This window comes from Melanaphis sacchari, unplaced genomic scaffold (assembly GCF_002803265.2).
Source record: "Melanaphis sacchari strain LSU unplaced genomic scaffold, SCAv2.0 Contig312_pilon_pilon, whole genome shotgun sequence".
NCBI lineage: Eukaryota > Metazoa > Arthropoda > Insecta > Hemiptera > Aphididae > Melanaphis > Melanaphis sacchari.
Window position 1 is genome coordinate 32302 of NW_020271186.1, and position 20302 is coordinate 52603.

Consider the following 20302-nt stretch of genomic DNA (forward strand, 5'->3'; position numbering starts at 1 on the left):
CGCTTCTCTAAGTCAGAGACCGACGAATGTCACTGTGCGGAAGCTCGATACAGATGGAACACGTCGTCTTCGAGTGCGATGCACTGGCGACGTAGTGGCAGTCATGTAAATGACGAAAGTGGTTATTGATCGCATGCGGATCAGGCGAAGGTTAACGGTGAGTATTCTCCCGGGAACACAGCCACTCTGCCGGTGGGAGTATACCACCTGGCGGTTGCTTAAACCATATTAAGTAGCGGGTTGGATAGTTCCGCGGCCCTACCAGTGGTCAGTAGAGAGATTTGATACATCTCGATACCAAACTGGTAGTCATTTGAAAACCCACGTTTAAGGCGAGGGGCGTAAGAACTCCTTTCCTGAGACTGGTGGACGGCCTTACAACTGTCCTCATATGACGATGCCTGATACTTTTCCCGAAAAGTATCTGGTGCCTCTGCCTGAAAGGGGACGAGTCTAGGCTCATATACCTTTCTTGCGGAGTGAAGGACTCTGTCCAAATTTGGAACTTCATGTCCCCCTACAAGATTTTAATTTCATAGGTGGTTCCCCCCCTCCTAACAGGTAGGGTCACACGGGGAGACCCCCAAAGGTGGTCCCCCAGTATTTTTCCCGTGAGCGCCTTCTATGCTGCGAACGGCGGTCCCGGGCCGAGCAGTCGTGTCAGCGAGTTGCCCGCGCCTTGGCCAACCAGCGAAGGTCAGATCTAGTTTTCGTCCCCTCTGAGGGAACCCCAGTGGCGTAGCTATCATCGGGCAAAGCAGGGCAGTGCCCTGGGGCCCTAGAGCTTAGTGGCCCTCAGAGCTCTTGGTAAGTTTTAAAAATACATCCGTAAAATAATTGAAATAAAATTGAAAAAAAGATTGGATATTTTTAATATGATATTAGAATATTAAAAATTTAATATGAACATTATGAACATTGTATACCTATAAATACACACAATATGCAATGATCGGTGTTCGACTACGGAGTAATCGTTATCTTATCGCACAACGGCCACCAAGGTTTGTAGTTAATATTAAAGACAATTGGGACGTACATAGGAATTGCCGCGTAAATAATCCTAAAATAGTCTATTGTCAATTTAATTATACCTATTGCTTATAATATATTGTCGAGTGAAATATTATTGAAAATATTATTATCTAATTATGTTTACGTAGCATAATATTCACTATTCAGTCATCAGCGTAACGTTATCGTGTTCGTAGCGCAGTGCGTACACTAAAATTGTATTAATTCGATAGCTTTTAACGTTGTTATAAAGAAGTGTATTATGGATATAAAAAAGAAAACCAGTGGTGCCTTTAAGCGAAAACAGAGACAACAAAGAGAAGAAATGGAACAAAAGTTGCCGAAAATGGATAAATTTTTAACTAAAACTAAATGTGATATAAGTACTGTTAGTACCGAAATGGAAAATGTTGACTCATCTGATGATAGTAATATCATGACTACAGTATGATGGTAGTAATATCATGACTACAGTATCGAATGAAAAATTGACAACACCTACGACAAAAGAACCTTTGGTCTCCGAATTATTTAAAATATCCAATGACTTAGGTAATTTTATAAACAAAAAATTAAATGATACTGAAAAACGACTTATTTTTGATATGGGACCATTAAAACCTCCAGGACCATTTCCAAAAGACCCTCATCAGAGCAACAAGAGTTTTTCTGAATCATATTATATTTTTCAAACTAAATATGGACCAGTTAACCGTTTTTGGCTGTGTTATTCCCCATTGCTAGATGCAACCTATTGTCAACCGTTTTGGTTGTTTTCTTTGCAAAGAAGTACTTGGTGTACGGGTCTTCGAGACTGGAAGTATTTATCAGAAGGAATTAAGGAACATGGTTTTTCGAAAAACCATATTGAGGCATGTGCTGTATACGAAATGTGGCAAAAAAATATAAATATTGACAAGGATCTTGAAAATCAAATTCGTAAAGAAGCATCATTTTGGAGAATGGTTCATCAAAGGTTATTTGATATTATAATTACTCTTGCAACTAATTCTTTGGCATTAAGAGGACATCGAGAGGATTTAAGTCTAGAAGGATATCACGGCAATTTTTTATCAATTGTACAACTTGTCTCCAGATATGATCAAGTCCTAAATCAAGTTTTGGAAATGCCAAAAGGTAATGAAATGTTTTTAAATATTAATCATTTTAATTCACTGTAGTTATTTTTATTTATAGGATCAACGAGGTATCTCAGTCCAACCGTTCAAAATGAAATGATTGAGTGTATAGGTAAGACACTTGAAGGCCATTTATTGGAAAACATTAGAGCATCGCCATTTTTCGCTATTATTATGGATACCACGCAAGATTTAGCAAAAGTAGATCAACTGAGCATTGTTGTAAGGTACGCAGCAATATCCAGGTCTGAAAATGGGCAGCCAGTCGATATAAAAGTAAAAGAAGTGTTTCTCGGTTTTTATGCTGTCACTAAGCATAGTGCTGTAGATTTAGTTAAACAGGTGATTACATTATTTTCCCATAAAAATCTTGATTTAAAAAAGTGTGTAGGCCAAGGTTATGATGGGGCAAGTGTAATGAGTGGTAGGTATAATAGCGTACAAAAGCATATTAAGGATATTCAATCAATAAACGATGCTGTTCGCGGTTAGGTTATATATAGGTTGTATGGAAATACAGCATTTTTTTATAACTTTACAAGAGCTATATAACTTTTTTGGAAACAGTATTAAACGCTGGGATCTGTTATCGAAATTTACAAGCGAATCTGAAGTCACTTTAAAAAAAATTCATCTTGTCGGATAAATAAGTAGGATAAATACAATAACTGCAGTAAAACTCCGGTTTTTTGATATTATTAAATCTCTATCTGAAATAGCTTTTAACTCAAAAAATGTTGACGAACGCAATGAAGCAGATAATATTAAAAAAAAATTGTTTAAATTTGAATTTGTGTTGCTTTGTGAATTCATGTACTATGTTTTAAACAACATAAATTATGCATCCAAAATTTTACAAAAAGTTGATATCGATTTAGATCAAGCAAGTAACGTTTTAGAAGAGACTAAAGACTAATTAAAAATATACAGAAATGACTTTGAATCATTTTACAATAAGGCCACCGAAACTGCAAGAAAATATGATATTGATCTTCATTTTCAAGTAAAACGTCAAAGCAAAATTAAAAAACACTTTGACGAATTAGCTTCTGATCTCCGATTTGGTAACAGAAAAGAGATATTTAAAATAACCATTTTTAATAATACATTAGACATAATTATCACTCAATTAAATACACGTTTTATTGGTATGAGTAAAGTCAACAAAATATTTGATTTTTTAACTCCAAAAGTATTACGTAGCATTGACGAAAGAAATCTGTTGCAAAAATGTGATCAGTTTCAAAGCAAGTATTCGGATGTAATAGGACCAAATTTTTCGCTCCAGTTTCTCAATGTTTACCAATTATGCAAGGATATAATAACCAAATTTGGAGTGATGGAATGTGATATAACAGAAGTGTTCATGGCAATTTTACTATTTTATACCATTCCTGTAACTTCAGCAGGAGCAGAAAGATCTTTCAGCAAACTAAAAATTATCAAAAATTATCTTAGAAATAGTACCGGACAAGATCGACTCAAATATTTATCATTGATTGCAGTTGAAAACAAGGCAGCTTCAAAATTGGATTTAAGTGAAGTGATAGATCAATTTGCTAATATTAAAGCTCGTAAAAGATTATAAATTTGATTTGATAGCCTTTATTTTATTTTATTTGATTAGATAGAATCATTAAATTAATATTAATAAAATGTTAATATTTAAAATTTGTTTTAATAATTAAATGGATTTCCTTTTTATTTTGAGTATCAATTTATTATCTGTTTATTATTTTCATTAATGGTTTTATAGAGGTATTTATATTTTAAACAACAATATAACGTATTGTTGCGTCCGTTATGTCAACGTCGATTAATATATCAACGTAGAAATAGAAATACTAATGTTTGCAAGTTAAAAGATTAAGTCTTTATTTAATACAATTAACTCGTACAAGAATACAATTTTATAAGCACAAGACGGTATGAGTGGTGTTACGACCTGCCTCTGAAATACTGATAGACGAGACCGTGAGTGGTGTTACGACCTGCCTCTGAGCGTCTCGAATATCCCTAACCGTCTGCTGAGCTCTTGCCCTGGTCTCCCTTATATATGGTTAACCGTCAAGAGTGGTGACTGAAGAGGTGGCAACTTCCGATGACCTAAAGAAGCTCTCTAAATTAAATGTATTATTCAGTTGGGTGCCTTTCCTGCGATTTCATCGGTTCTAAGAATTACAAGACGTGTGATCAAGTCTTAATTGTCATATTAAATAGTACAATGTTAACACTATCGTTTACTCATCATTTCTGAGAAGTCCAGGACGTGTGATCATGTCTTATTCATTATATTAAATATCACGATGTGCAGGAGTTCGCCATAGCCATTCGATACTACACTGTTTGAATATGTTATTCCATCGGTATACACATCACCTCTCCGTATAATATATATGTGTAAAATAACACGATACGTAACAGTATAATGTGGTTTTTCCTATATATAGCATTAAGGAGCCTAATTTATTAATTGCCCCGGGGCCCATTCCCATTTTGTTACGCCACTGGGGAACCCCCGGGCCAAGTCACTTAAGTGAAGACCCCGGTCTAATAATTTTGTGGCCCGACTCCCTCTCAAGGAGTCGTTTTTATCGGTCCCCAGGTTATTATGTCCAGGGCCATCCTCGGTTGTGCCCTCGTCACGCCGATTTAATCCGCCAGTCCGTCTCCGCCCTCTTTCGGGCGACGGGGGTCCTCAGACCCCCGAGTCCCATTGGACTCCGGTTCCTCCCGTGCCCTCCGCAACGACCCCCCGCTAGCGCGGTGGCGCGGCTGCGGTCACGCAACAAGTACACCATGAGTCATGTCCCGTGGGGGACCAGGGCACCGATCTCCCGCGACGGTACGACACTCCCCGGCGGGGGCCGGACAAGTCCGATCCCCGCGAGAACTGCCATGCGCAGTAGACCGGCGCCTTTAAAAAGAAAGAACCGACGCCGTGCCGGTTGGACACGTCGCCGGGGACTCTCCCACTGCGCAAGTCGCAAGTCGCGCCTTCGCAACCCGCGAGAGGTCGCGTGGGAGCAGGTTCGCCTAGACGCCTTATGCGTCCCGAGTCGGCGCCCGGCGTGGCAGTCTAGACCACCGCGGCCGGGTCGTCCGACCCCGTTTGCCACCAACGAGTATCACCACGGTCAAATTCCGCCTCGGCGAGCTGCCATTGAGACTAGCAAATGTACCACTAGTTTACCGTCAGCAGCCACTGCTTGCGGACGCATAGCTGCCACCTCTCTCGGTGGGGTCGACAGAGTTGGAGTTGGATCGGTGTTAGCCGTCGCTGCCCGAAGGCCGTGCCGTTTACATCTACCGCTACGAGGAAGCCCCGATCCGTCGGTACGGGCGCCTTTCCACGAGGGCCCGCATCGAAACCACAAATTCCCTAGTATCGGTCCACCCGGCCGCACCTAGGCGCGACTCGGGCCATCACCTTCCGGGGACGGCTCGCCAGGACCCTCACAGCTGGTCAAGGCGACCCGGCACCCGCCAGGGGATTACATCATTCTCGCGGTTACCCACGATTCAGAGGGGAGAGATACCGGCGCGGTAGTCTTTCCCCGGGGGATGGCAAGCCGTCCTCCCGGTGATCGGCCCCGCGCCACGGGCAAACCTAGGCCTTCACGCCCGTGTAACGACATTTCCGTCGCCCCCCGGATCGGGCAAACGCACCGGCCTGTAGCGGACGCGTATGGAGCCCAACCCCAAACGCCACGTTGGCGACCGGTGTCGTTAGCGGACGTTCCGCCCTGGCAGTACCAAGCACGAGAACTACCGCTGGGGACTAGCGAAACCAGGCTGTGGTTTCGTAGATAATTTTCGGGATCAGTGCAAATGTCCATAATCCTCCACGCATATTATCCAAATCATAATTCAGATAACATGCATGAAAAATACAAACACCTGCACTTATCGCGCACAGCGCAGACAATAATGAGATAACACATTTTCCATATAGCGAAAACAATAATATAAAAGAATATAAGATAAAAATAATAAAACAATAAGAGTATGCGTAAACTTCAACGCCCACTTTGAAGATATGTCTTCAAGGAGTTGGTAGCGGACAAAGTTTAACTACTGGCCGAGTCAGGATTCCCGAGGCAGTTTGGACAGTAGCAACGCGAGAAATTCCATCTGATCCAGGATGCAGGGTCAGGATTCGTCCAAGGCGCCAATGAAGTGGAGGAGTAGCTTCCCGTATGAGTACCAGATCACCAATTTTCAGTTCTCCATGATTTTCCAACTATTTGCTGCGGATTTGTAAGCTAGATAGATAATCGTTTCTCCATCTTGTCCAGAAAGAGCGATCTAGGTCATTGATGAGACGCCATCTCTGCAATTTGGACAGTGAGATCGTCTCTAAGTTGGGTTCGGGTAAATTGGTTGAAGGCTCAAGAATCAAAAAATGACTTGGTGTTAAAGCGGAGAGATCAAAGGGGTCATTACTCAAAGCACTCAATGGCCTAGAGTTTAAAGTAGCCTCAACTAGGGTGAGTAACGTCATTAATTCTTCACTGGTTAATCTATGGATGCCAATTGACCGAAGAATTAATGATTTGGTTGATTTGACGCCTGCTTCCCACAGACCGCCAAAATGTGGCGAGGAAGGTGGATTGAAATGCCAATGAATACCGTTATTTACTAGCTGCTGATGTACTTTATCTTGAAAAGAAGCTGATTTAATGAATGTGTTCAAAGGAGTTAGTAGTCGTGCTGCACTGACAAAATGTGTGCCACAGTCACTATGCATTTCATAAACAGGGCCACGTCGTGCTATGAAACGAGTGAAAGCTAGCAGAAAGGTTTCAGTGGTCAAATCAGAACTGAGTTCCAGGTGCAAGGCTTTGGTGGCTAGACATACAAACAAACAAATATAAGTTGACCTTGAAGCAGATGTTCGACCTCTTGATTGTTTTATGACAATAGGACCGGCGTAATCCACTCCTGTAATGGCAAATGGTTTGATTTGCTGAACTCGATGTTTGGGTAAAGCCGCCATTTTTGGTTCAACGGACTTAGGCCGAGTTTTGAAACAGGGAATGCATAACCTGAGTCGAGATCGAATAACGCGACGTGCGGATTGAATCCAGTAGTCCTGTTGTAGATGTGTCTGCAGAGTGTGAGCCCCTGGATGGCACAACCGGACATGATGATGGTCGATGAGAAGGTTTGTTAATGGATGAGACGAAGGCAAAAGAACTGGATGTTTGTGGGCATAAGGTAGATTGGCATTCGTGAGTCGACCGCCCACTCTGACAAGACCGGATGGATCAATAAACAAATCCAAGCGACGCAGGTTCTTGGATATGATGTGTAATCCTTTGGTCAATCTTTGAATAAAATTATGGTAGACGGTGCGCTGCGTGAAATATATCAATGCAGACAAATCATGCATGAGTTCTCCAGCATTTACGGTGAAGCTATTTAGACCTGAAGACCGTAACTTTCTCGATCGTAGTACATATGCCAAGATACGAAGAATCTTGTCTAATGTCGAGTACCGTGCTAGTAAGTCACTAATTGATGATTTTATGATGACATGTAGTACATTGGACTTCCGAAATTCAAATGTTGGCGATGTATCTATATCTGATGTTTGAGTCATAAGTGATGAAAGCCATTGATGGTCAGCTTCTTGCAGATACGGTGGACCAGACCACCAGAGTGGATGATTGACAAGTTCGGATGGAAACAACCAACGTGAAGCGCAATCGACTGGGTTTATTGTGTGGGAACATAACGCCAAATAGATGGTGACGTCAATTCCTGAATTTGGCTTGTACAATTTGCGATAAATGTTGCACAACGATGGGGTGAAGATTGGATCTATACCAGTGCAGTTGTCGAATCTGTCCATGCGTGTTGTTCATCAATTTTGAGACGACCAGCGTAGGTGTTGACGACGAAATTTAGTAATCTGGCAGCCAAAACGGCTCCACATAATTCGAGTCTTGGAATCGTACATCGTTTCAAAGGAGCTACTTTAGATTTTCCAGCAACCAGATGGCAATACACTGATGTTGGTGTCTCAACTCTCAAGTAGACAGCAGCAGCATAACCCTTTTCTGAACTATCCGAAAATGCGTGGAGTTGTACAGAACAGGCTTGGTCATAAGTTAATCGGCGACGAACCGAGAGATCTGCGATTAGATGAAGTTCAGAATGATATCGAGACCAGAGCTGTGCGATTTCAATAGAGACAGGATCATCCCAGCCAACACCATCAGTCCAGAGTCGCTGCATCAGATGTTTTGAGAACAACGTGATTGGTGACAGAATTCCTAGTGGGTCAAATATTCGTGCTATGTCTGAAAGTATCGAGCGTTTTGTTGGATTTTTTGTCATGGAATGGATTTTGAATGAAAACGTGTCAGATGATGGATCCCAGTTAAGACCAAGGAGCTTCAAGGCGGGGTCTTCACTAGCGTCAAAAAGCATTAACGGAGACATCACATGAGTATCCTCAGGAACGGCATATAAAATTTCCCTGCAGTTACTTGCCCACTTGCGGAGTTCGAATTTTGCCCGTGAACATAGCTGAATGAGTTCCTGTTGACATTCGAGAGCTTCTTGTACAGAATTAGCTCCAGTGAGGACATCATCAACAAAGGTATCATTGAGCAGAATTGCAGCAGCACGGGTCGACTGAGCGCCATCAACCATGGCCAACTCACGAATTGTGCGTAACGCTTGATATGGAGCTGCTGAAGTACCATATGTCACGGTGCAGAGCCTATATTCGTCAATTTTAGAAGTAGGTGAAAATCGCCATAGTATACGTTGATAATCTCTATCATCAGGATGGACGAGTATTAGCCGATACATTTGTTTGATATCGGTGACAAACAAATATTTCCATAGACGTGCTCGTAACAATACAATTTGGATATCGGGCTGGAGCTTCGGCCCAGTGTACATGCTCTCATTGAGTGAGGTACCCGCGGTTGTTTTAGCTGAAGCATTGAACACAACACGGAGTTTTGTCGTCTTACTGTCGGGCCTCAATACGCAGTGATGAGGTATGTAGTATTTGTGCGGTGTATCAAAGGTTGATGGAGGGATTAATTCCATGTGTCCGGTAGATAAGTAATCCTGCATAAAATCAATATATTGTTGACGAAGATCTGGATTTTTATCTAATCGTTGTTCTAGAGCCTTGAAACGTTGCAGAGCGAATGTTTTTGAGTCACCAAGTAAAGGAGAAGGCTGTCGAAACGGAAGCCTTACCATAAATCGTCCAGATGCGAGCCGAGTAGTTGTGGTGTTATAAAAGGTTTCGGCCTTGATATCATCAGAACTCAAATGATGGACAGACGGTAGTTCTTCAAGCTCCCAAAATGCTTTCAAAGTGTTGTCAAGTGGTTCAGAGGTACATAAGCATAAGGTGATTGAATTGGTTTGATCATGGGAATGGACAGGTCCCAATAGGATCCAACCAAACAATGTTTCAATGGCCATAGGTTCGCCACACTCTCCAGAAATTTTTCCGTCAAGCAACAGTGAAGGCAAGATATCGGCACCGAGCAGAATGTCAACTTCTCCTGGAGTGTGATACGACGGATCAGCTAGCGGCAGATTTGCAATGTGTGACCATTTCCCTGGAACTATTTGTTGCTGAGGTGTACATTCAGTAATTGTTGGGACAATCAGTGCTTCAACATGAACCGATGGAGTTGAACGACCACTAGGAGAGATGACGATTGTGGATTTGCCACGAACTGGAGCGCTTGTGTTGCTATTAAATGTAGATATAATAGTAGATGAGTGACTTCGACGAAGCTTTAGTGAACAAACGGATTTTTCTGTTATAAAGCTAGCCTGAGAACCACTATCTATCAGAGCACGAAGTGACTGACGAGAGCCATCCAAGGCCAGAACGTCCAAACGTACAGTAGAAAGAAGTACTGTTGTTTTTGGTTGACCTCTAACAATCATTGAGGTAACATTTGAATTATTTTCTTGACGATCTGAGGTTGACGGAAGTAGTTTTGATTGCACGACAGAGATAGCACCAAAATGTAATAAAGTATGATGCGACTTCTGGCAAGTTTGGCATTTATACTTTGATGGACATGTGATAGACGAGTGCCCAGGTCCAAGACAGTTAATACAAAGGTGGTGTAATTTTGCCAATTTAAATCGCTCGTTTGGGACTTGGTCACTAAACAATGGACACTTTCGAATTGAATGCGATTTTTTACACAATGGACAGCTTATTGGGGCAGATTGACTTGCCGTAGCAGACAAAACCTTTTGATGTGATCCATAACGTGGCTTGGAATGACTTGGTTGAGCTTGAGAAGTCGGAATGGATTGCTTTTTTGACGGATTGGCAGAACTTTGTGGAAGGACTTCTGCAGAGCGGACGTGGCTACGCAAAAAATCGACAAACTCACTAACCTGTGGATTGTGTTTATCACCAACAATGTGTTCCCAACGAGCACGAAGTTCAAAGTCGAGATGATTTTCAAAAATATGTACTAATATTGGACTCCATTGACGGGTGACAAATTCAAGATTATCCAATGCTGAGGTATGTTCTAGGATAGTGTTGATTGACTTCTTTATTGAAGAAGCATCATCCCACTTCACGGTATGAGGTTTTAGAAGTGCTTCCAAATGAGTCCTGGCCAAGTCTCGTTTATTTCCGTATCTCGAACGCAAGATATTCCAGGCACTGTGGTAATTTCCTGACGTGATTGTAAGGTGTGAAACTAAAGAAAGTGCTTCTCCCTCTAGAGACGTTTTCAAATATTCGAATCTCTCTACGTCTGGTAATTCAGGAGCGTGAGATAGAATGGATTGAAATAGGTCTTCGAATCCTTGCCATTCAACTATATTGCCAGAAAAGGTTGGAAATTTGCGTTTGGGCAGTTGGAACATTGACATATTGTTGAGACCAGAAGATTGATTCAAAGCGGAAGTATTAGACGGTGTAGAGCTCAATGAAAGTGAATGGACATCAGCGAAAGCGGCGAGTTCATAGTACATGGTGTCAAAAGATTCAATCAGTTTACTACTGCATTGATTGTCGGTAACGTCAATTGGAGCCGTCTTTTGACCAACAGCTGATTCCATGATTTGTATGTCATCTTCAACATGTTGACGAATATCCACAAGTTCGCTCAGCATTTGTCGTATCTTGGCACGCTTACCGGCATTTGTTTTGTCATTATTGAAATCAATTGAAGCCTTGACGAAAGTTGTAGTTCGAGAAATTACACGAATCACTCTTGCTTTGGCATCGATGTAGCCAATTGAAGCAGGCATTGCCATTATGCTTGTTTATGGGATAGAAAATTCTAAATGATACTGTAGTTTCGACGACAAGAATGGTATTACGAACTCGGGAAACGAGTCCGTTGAGAGAACTACAGTAATCAGTTTCGTTAGGTTAACAAACAAAAAACAGCTTACCAAATCGATAATAGAATGTGGACTGTATGTGTAGAGATGGCTGGTTTGTTTTTCACGATGATCCGGCCCGAAGAACCAAAAAATGTTAGAACGATACAATGAAAAGAAACGAAAAAGAAAACACTCTGAGTTTTTAAAGTTTAACTATATTATAACAAAAACAAAGATGCGGAAGACGCTACACGACACCACGACACGACGGAGCACGACAGGGGAGGGGGCTTATCGAACGGTGTGTCGACCGATGCAATGCCGGAATTACTCTGACTAAACACGCATACTCTTATTGTTTTCTTATATTTATCTTATATTCTTTATATTATTGTTTTCGTTGCGTGGATAATTTGTTATCTTATTATTGTATGCGCTGTGCGCGATAAGTGCAGGTGTTTGTATTTTCCATGCATGTTATCTGAATTATGATTTGGGTAATATGCGTGGAGGATTATGGACATTTGCACTAATCCCGAAAATTGTACGTCTATCGGCAGTTAACGATTGGGTTTTTCGTGCCTTTTGTCACAGAACACGAGACCGAATTGGTGTAATCACTGATTCACCAGGTATCTTCTCATGTTTCTGTCACAGAACACGGGACCGACCCGATGTAATTGCCGATAGACCGGGTATAAAAGGCCCCACGACACGACCATCAATACCATTCTCCGTCTTTTCGACTTTGTAGTAAGACCCCACCCGGGCAGACTTGCGCAAATAGGAAAAGCGGCCTCCCAGACCTCACTTATCGAACGGTTTGTGACTCGGTCAATGGTGCAATAGTTGGAGTTATTCTGGCATTACATCGATCAGTCACCTACCCTGTGGTGCAATAGTCAGAGTAATTCCGGCATTGCATCGGTCGACACACCGTTCGATAAGCCCCCTCCCCTGTCGTGCTCCATCGTGTCGTGGCGTCGTGTAGCGTCTTCCGCACCTTTGTTTTGTTATAATTTAGTTAAACTTTAAAACTCAGAGTATTTTCTTTTTCGTTTCTTTTCTTTGTATCGTTCTATCACTGACCAACAATTTAAATAATTTACTGGTCGAAACATGTTAAGTTTTGTCTTTATGAAAAAGGATATATTATAGATATTCTGTGACTACGTTATTGTCTACTGTAGTTCATTTGTAGTTCTGGTCTAAAATCTAGATGAACACCAGGTTACACAACACAAAATAAAACATTTTACAATTTGTTTTAAAGTTTTTATTTTAAAGTTTTGTGAAAGTTTTATAATAATTAAACATGGAAAACCGACACAGTTATGTTTGGGCTCATTTTACAATTATTGATGCAACATTTTCAAAATGTGATATACGAGTATGTAAAAAAAATTACTCTTACAAATCAACACTGACAAATTAAAAAAAACATTTAAAAAGTTGCCATTTAATATCATGTGAACAAAATCAAATAAGTCAAAATCAAGTAAGTTATAATCTTAAACAATATTGTTTTATTTAATTTAAATAAATAACTGTATACATTAATATTAAATTATATTCAAAAGGGAACTAGCAACCAAAATGTTGATGATCCAGATGGCAGAAATAGTTCTTCATCGACTGCACAGAATAATACTACACCACAAAGTCAATCTGCAGTTTCTTACATTCTTCAAATTCAAAATCAACCAAGTAACCGTAAACAAACTCGCATACATAATTTTATTCCTAAAAAAATGACAATTGATAGTAAAAAAAAAATTGATGGCGTACTCCTTAAATTATTTACAAAAGATTACCAGGTCCGTCAGCATGGCACCCCGAATTCAAAATTTCGACCTCAAACCTTTTTAGATAATTAGTAACTAATTTGTAACAATTTGTAACGAAAAAATCGGAATTTGTAACCCAAAAATTACCCCCGAAATCGGCGTTTTCGAATCTCGGGGTGCTGGACTGACTCACTTAATATATAACATGTAATAACGACATTGTAAATGTATATTTGTTTGAAAAAACTAAAATGTGTGAATAGTTTTATTATATTTCTTATTCTTTAAGTCGTACATTCTTAGAAAATCATCTATTCAAACTAGGAAAATATGTTTTTTAATTTATCATAACAACATAAGTTATACTATTCTTAGTTTATCATAAAAAATACTATAATAAATAGGACATGCTGTGCCTAGTGAACCCCGACTGCGAACATCTAATGTTCTGTCCAGTAAATAACTTAAATTTTTCTCTAATGTTCTGGCATTAATTAGGTAATTGACTCAAAGTATTGTTATATTGTTAGATTAATATTTACAGTTGTGGGGTGGGAGTTATACAGGGGCGGTGCAACTCGTTTGCGTACAATCCAAATTTTTACCTAAATATCGTTAATTCGTTTGCGCACAACATAATCACTGAGTAACAAACATACTGATAATTACATCAATATGTGGAAAAATTTACATTATATATATTCAAATTACTGGTAATATAATAAATTTAAGAATTTTTTATATCGGCTTCGTAAAATATGTGCATAATGCAGTATTGCAAATTTTCCCTAACTGAAAAATCACGTGTTGTAACTTTAATTCAGTCCAAAATTGGTTTAGACATATTCAACAACATAAATTATTATCGAGCGAGTACTTAATTAATGACTCTGAAGTTGGCAAATGGATGAAATTTTTTTTGGATTAAATTATTTTCCCCCTAACGTAGTTTCTTATGGATTTTGTGATCTTATGTCGATAGCACCAAGTACTAAGTAACTAAGTCTAGTACTATTTCTAAATTTTCCGATTATATTTTAGAAAATTACGTAACATCGGACAGCAGTTTTCCTTCTACATTATAGGCTTGTGAACCTACTATAAGAATCCTAAGAATACTAATGGTGCAGAAAGTAATCACTGACAATATAACTGCAGTCAATTTTACATTGGTTCATCCGCACATACATCAAGTAGTCGACGTCATTATTGGAATTCAAAGTGACACTGATTTAAAAATTAATTCAAATTGAATTATTCAATAAACAATAAAATCATAAACTTCAAAATAAAAGAGATACAAATGGAATACATTTGGAATTAATATAAAAATAATATTATTAATCGTTTAACTTTCATGAAAAAAAACCGGACTTAAATGCTACCAGTCAAAATTAGTATAATTCTATAACTAATAGACAACTATTATTACTCATTAAATCTACAATGCATGTTTTTTAATTTTTGTAATATTAAAATCACATTTATATTAGATACCTGAAGGTTATGGAATTTATTAAACACGTGTGCTATAATTATAAAATAAATTATTAAATATCCATATCATTTTTTATTAATTGTGTAAATTAATAACACAATATAACTTTTATTGTTGTACTTTTTTACTTAATTCAATATATACATTTTTAAATTAATAATTGACAATATTTTTTACGCTTACATAATATAATACAATCTTTGACGTTATTATTATTATTACTTTTATCTATTTATTATATTGTTATATCTTATTCTTGCCAATATCTGGTCGATCGATGTTAAATTATATAATAAATAATTAGACGTGCAAAATAATTTGATCTTAATTTATATATAATTAATATATTTATTTTATTTTATACAGTATATTAATAAGTCATAATTAAATAAAAGAAGGGAAATGTGCGCAAAGGAGTCGCGCCCAAAAATTGGCGTACAAACATTTACAATTAATAATTTATAAAATCTAATATATATTACATTTTTAACTAGGTACGCAATTTATAAAAATGACAGTCTTCATTCTGTAAATATGGAAAGGGAAATGGTACACGTGTCGTATGCTATCTACGGTCGATTTATAGGTGTTGTATGGGACGTATCCGAGTTGGGTCCAAGATAACATTTATGATAAAGGTAAACAACTAATTGGGTCCGTCTATAAAAATGATAACATACTAATTGGGTCCGATTATAAAAACGATAACATACTAATTGGGTCCGATTGAAAAAACTGTAACTTACAATTATTGATATATGATATTGTCAAAAATAATGAAATTAACCCATATATGTATAAAAATATATAGCCAATATTCACTCAATAGCAGTATTCCAGATGTTAAATATTATACAATGTCAGTATAACTTGCTATTCCAATCCAGCTGTACACTTGAACCTACTTTCTGTTAAAATGGAAAATTTTAAATTAATGTTTAGTGAAAAAGGAAAACGCGTGTACGTTACACCTGACGGATTTAAATTTTCATTTCACAAGACTCTATCAAACGATGTTGAACGATGGCGCTGCGTACAAAGATCTTGTAAGTGTTTTTTTAAATATAAAAATAATGTATTGATCGACGAGTCATTATCACATAATCACGCATGTACTGAAGAAAGCATACTACTTAGACAAGCGATTAGTAATAGTGCCAAAAGAAAAGGCTTAGAAGATATTTGCGAAAGGCCTTCTAAAATATTGCAACGTGAATTAAAAAATGATGATCTCAATTTAACGCATAATGATTGTAATCTAATTCGAAAAAATATTTATAATGCTAGAAAAGCTATACAACCAAAAATTCCGAAAAATATTGACGATGTTCATAATGTTCTAAATGATTTAAAACTAACAACGAATCGAGATGAGCAATTTTTATTAGTTAATGATAAAGTTAGTAATATTATAATTTTCTCCACAGTAGAAAACTTAAAATTATTATGCTCGAAAAATATTATTTATGTAGATGGAACATTCAAAAGTGTCCCGAAGATGTTTACTCAAATGTTTACAATCCACACAATGCATAACAACCTTTACATTCCTTTAATTTTTTGCTTACTCAAAGATAAAAACACTCAAACATATGCACAAATTTTTCAGTTATTAGTCGACGAATGTATTAAGATTAATTTAATTTTTAAACCAGAATTCATATATGCAGATTTCGAGAACGCAATTCATTTAGGTGCTCTTTCCACATGGCCAGAAATTAATATTAAAGGCTGTCGGTTTCACATTGCACAAAGTTGGTGGAGAAAAATACAAACTTTAGGACTTAGTAATGAATATAAACAAGATTCTGAACAAGGTAAATACTTGAAATATTTTTTTGGATTACCATTCTTAAAGCCTGAGGAAGTTGCGGATTGTTTTATAGAAGATCTAATGTCTATTCAGCCAAGTGATCAACGAATACAAGAATTTACAGATTATATATTAAATAACTATATTGACTCAGAAGCAATTTTCCCCCCTAATATTTGGGCAGACTTCAAATCATCAACAATGAGAACGACAAATGCCTGTGAGTCTTTCCACGCTCATTTCAATTCAAAATTCTATTCAGCAAAGCCTAACTTATATCAATTTATCGAAGTCTTGAAAACTGTACAAATCGATAATTACATAAAAATTAGAAGTGGGCAGAACAAAAGGAAAATTATATTATTAAAAGAAAATTTTATTGAAGAAAAAATGATGGAAAAAATGTTGAATAAAATAAATCGTTTTGAATTCGTAAAAGCTCTTTCGTTTAAATTTTTACCAACTATATGAATATTATAAAATTTTTTAACATTTTATACTTTATAACTACTAATATTAACATTTTAACATTTTTTGTATTATTGTAAAAAAAATATTTTTAATCATACCTGTGTTCTAATTTATAGATCACTGACAGTCCTAAGTCTGTAAAAATGAGAAGGAAAATGTTTTTTTGCTAGGACCCAACTAGTGTAACACCCAAAAAAATCCCGGACCCAACTAGTGTGGTACCTAAAAACCACCGGGACCTAACTAGGTTAAATAAGGGTATTTCGGACCCAACTAGTAAACGCCGGTTGTATGCTATCTACATTATTAAAATTATCTACACATTTTCCCATCCTATTTTTAATACATTACCAATTACGAAATGATTGTATTCGTATTATGTTGTGTCGTCTAGTATGTGTTCGGTGCTTAATAAACGATAAACGTATTTGTATTTTTGTGTTTATTTGAGTTTTATGAAAATGAGTAATTTAGGTGATTTATACAGAAATATTATTTTTAACGACGAATCTTGTGTCAAATTTTTAAAAGAACGTGGGTTATTGCCGAATTCAAATGTATGTACTAAATTAAATGCTACGGGTGAAGTGTGTGGTGATGACATGAAAGAAACATTAAAAAATAGTCGAAAACGAGATGCAACTGGTCAATTAGTTAAAACCAAATACATGAGATGCCAAACAAGAGGTTGTCAAAAATGGCAATCAATACGTTCCCAAAATCCATTTTTTACCTACGTGGATAAAAATGGAAAAAATAAAAGTGGTTTGAGCTTATGTGAAATTATTGAACTTGTTTGGTGCTGGGTAAATAAATTTAAAGTTGCACAAACCGAAAAAATAACTGGCAGAGGTCATCATACAGTCTCGGATTGGTACAATCTATGTCGAGATGTGGTGGCAAAACAATTTAAAAAACGTGGAAAAATGGGTGGAAAAGGATTAATAGTACAAATAGACGAATCTATTTTTCAAGGGAAACGTAAGTACAACAGAGGAAGACTTCGCCTTGGAGATTGTAAACCTGTTAATAATGAAGATACAGATGGTAATACTACCGATACTTCCGAGGATAATTCTAACGAAGAAAATCAAAACTATGATACTAATCGAAATTATGGTAGCCGAGTTCAAGGACCTTGGGTGTTTGGTATGTGCTGTTTGCGTGAAGATGGAATTTTGGAACGCCGTTTTTTTATAGTCAATAAGAGGGATCGAGACACATTATTACCAATAATAATTCAAGAAATAGAACCAGGATCAACAGTTCATTCAGATGAGTGGAGAGCATACAGCACTTTAAAAAATCACGGTTTTCTTCATCAAACTGTCAACCATAGTAAGAACTTCATAGATCCGCATACAGGTGCTAAAACTCAAACAATTGAGTGTTTATGGAGACACCTAAAGGTCAACTATAATATAAGATCACGTGGTGCAACAAACTTACTCGACAGACAATTACAGGAAGAATGGTGGCGTTCAGTGAATCCAACCAATACGTTCGAAAGTTTTTTGAGAGACATAAAGGATACATTTTTATAAATCTATCATAATTTCAATGACAATTGTAAAACTACAAGCTCTGATAAAATTATTTAGGTAAGGTGAGCATACATTTTTTTCGCGTAGATAGCATACGACACAAGTATTAATTTTTGTAGATAGCATACGCGGTAGATAGCATACGACACGTGTACAGGAAATATAGAATATTACATTAATATTATTGGCAGAATGTAACTGCAGTACTGTGCATGTCGCGCCCGAGAAAATTTCGGTATTGTCGTGAAAATTAATGAGCTGTTCAGAACCGTATTCCATACCATTTGTAGGTGTGTATTACCGCATACGGGGATGTTGAAGTACGGCGTGTATTGTCGGTTTTGTGTAATCGGTAAATCAACGATTTTGGTACCTTCGTAAATGCGGTCATACCTTATACCTTAGTGTGATATGCCAGAGTACAATTGTAGGACCGTATTTACGAAAGACAATAGTAAATGTTAATTTACTGAATTACCATAAAACTGGGTAATACACATAAACATCAATAGTAATATTAATATTTGAAATATTTCTCACGACGATAAAATTTCTCTGCATTTGTCATACAGCAGACCCATTCTGATTAACAACATTAATGTATTATTCTTATAACGTATGTATCTGCAAGTAATATAAATGATAATATCTACGCGAAAATGCTGTATACAATATTTTATCGAAACCTTCATTTTGTGTTAGTATGATAGATTTAAAATAACCTCATCTCTCTGCTAATTTTCCTACATTCTTCTATTATTGTAAATAACTGTTACCACGTAATCTTCTATTATAGTTGACCTTTGGTGTCTCCACCAGCCTTCAATTATTTGATTTTAGCACTACCAACCGGATACCTAGTTCTTCTGATTGTTGATTTGATGAAAACATTGTTTAAGATGTATGCTCTCCTCTCTGGTCCTGATTCTATTTCTTGGTGACCAATGACAATAATGTCTCATCCTAACAACCATTTATAAAACGGCATTATTCCATCTTCACAAACTTAACATAACTGCCAGATACAACTCAACACCACCTTCATTAATATCATAATTTTGATACCACTAATTAGAAGCGTAATCAACCTTCATCACTTCTTCATTATTGTGAGTCTCAGGCAATCTCCTCTGACCCGCAGTCTATTCTTACTATTATTAATCCTTTCTGCGTTTTGTGTTCTGCCACATCGCATAAACAATCGAACATATATTATTTCTGCCATTATTACAACTGCTTTTCAAACTGAATTCAATATTTCCATAACTCAAACACTATTTCAGTACGTAGTAAAATAATTTGAACATGATGATGCCATTTAACCTCTTAATAATCTTCATGTATTTGGTTTAACTAGTGATATTACGTCTCATTCATTAATTTTAATGTTTCTTTCATGTCTCTTTACCTTTCACCCGTAACCCCAAACGCATTGAACTAAACAATTCTTTGACCCGACTTCTTATATTATTTCTATTATAAATACTAAACCTTTCATTTCATAAAACTCAAATATACAAAACTACAAACTCGTTATCATTTATTAGCATTAAACGACTTACAACATCATTCTATATTTCATGGTAACAAAATATTTACAATAATATTGAAATACACTAATTGGTCAACTCTACTATTTATAGTTGATACGGTGTTTCGTACCCTTATTGAGTCGAATTTTAATTGTA

The 20302-nt window shown here is 37.2% G+C and overlaps 3 protein-coding genes across 3 annotated transcripts; 2 read left to right on the forward strand and 1 right to left on the reverse strand.

Annotated features, from left to right (window-relative positions):
• Positions 1 to 1619: 1619 nt before the first annotated feature.
• LOC112596250 (zinc finger MYM-type protein 1-like) lies at positions 1620 to 3069 on the forward strand. Its single transcript, XM_025341767.1, has 3 exons — positions 1620 to 2151; positions 2212 to 2577; positions 2873 to 3069. The coding sequence occupies exons 1-3, from the start codon at positions 1620 to 1622 to the stop codon at positions 3067 to 3069; spliced, it is 1095 nt and encodes a 364-aa protein (XP_025197552.1).
• A 3327-nt stretch (positions 3070 to 6396) lies between these two features.
• LOC112596251 lies at positions 6397 to 11429 on the reverse strand. Its single transcript, XM_025341768.1, has 2 exons — positions 7986 to 11429; positions 6397 to 7929 (listed from the first exon to the last, which is right to left on the reverse strand). Exons 1-2 carry the CDS (start codon positions 11427 to 11429, stop codon positions 6397 to 6399), a joined length of 4977 nt encoding a protein of 1658 aa, XP_025197553.1.
• A 6243-nt stretch (positions 11430 to 17672) lies between these two features.
• On the forward strand, positions 17673 to 18614 carry LOC112596252. The gene has a single exon (XM_025341769.1). It carries the CDS (start codon positions 17673 to 17675, stop codon positions 18612 to 18614), a length of 942 nt encoding a protein of 313 aa, XP_025197554.1.
• The last annotated feature ends 1688 nt before the right edge of the window (positions 18615 to 20302 follow it).

What these genes read in the sequence shown, in the direction of transcription:
- LOC112596250 (XM_025341767.1), top strand. Translation starts at nt 1,620, where the DNA reads ATGGGACCATTAAAACCTCCAGGACCATTTCCAAAAGACCCTCATCAG. An exon ending in AGTTTTGGAAATGCCAAAAG is followed by an intron (nt 2,152 to 2,211) that starts GTAATGAAATGT and finishes TTTTATTTATAG; the next exon opens with GATCAACGAGGTATCTCAGT. An exon ending in TGGGGCAAGTGTAATGAGTG is followed by an intron (nt 2,578 to 2,872) that starts GTAGGTATAATA and finishes TATCTGAAATAG; the next exon opens with CTTTTAACTCAAAAAATGTT.
- LOC112596251 (XM_025341768.1), bottom strand. Translation starts at nt 11,429, where the DNA reads ATGGCAATGCCTGCTTCAATTGGCTACATCGATGCCAAAGCAAGAGTG. An exon ending in CAGATTCGACAACTGCACTG is followed by an intron (nt 7,930 to 7,985) that starts GTATAGATCCAA and finishes AAATTGTACAAG; the next exon opens with CCAAATTCAGGAATTGACGT.
- LOC112596252 (XM_025341769.1), top strand. Translation starts at nt 17,673, where the DNA reads ATGAAAGAAACATTAAAAAATAGTCGAAAACGAGATGCAACTGGTCAA.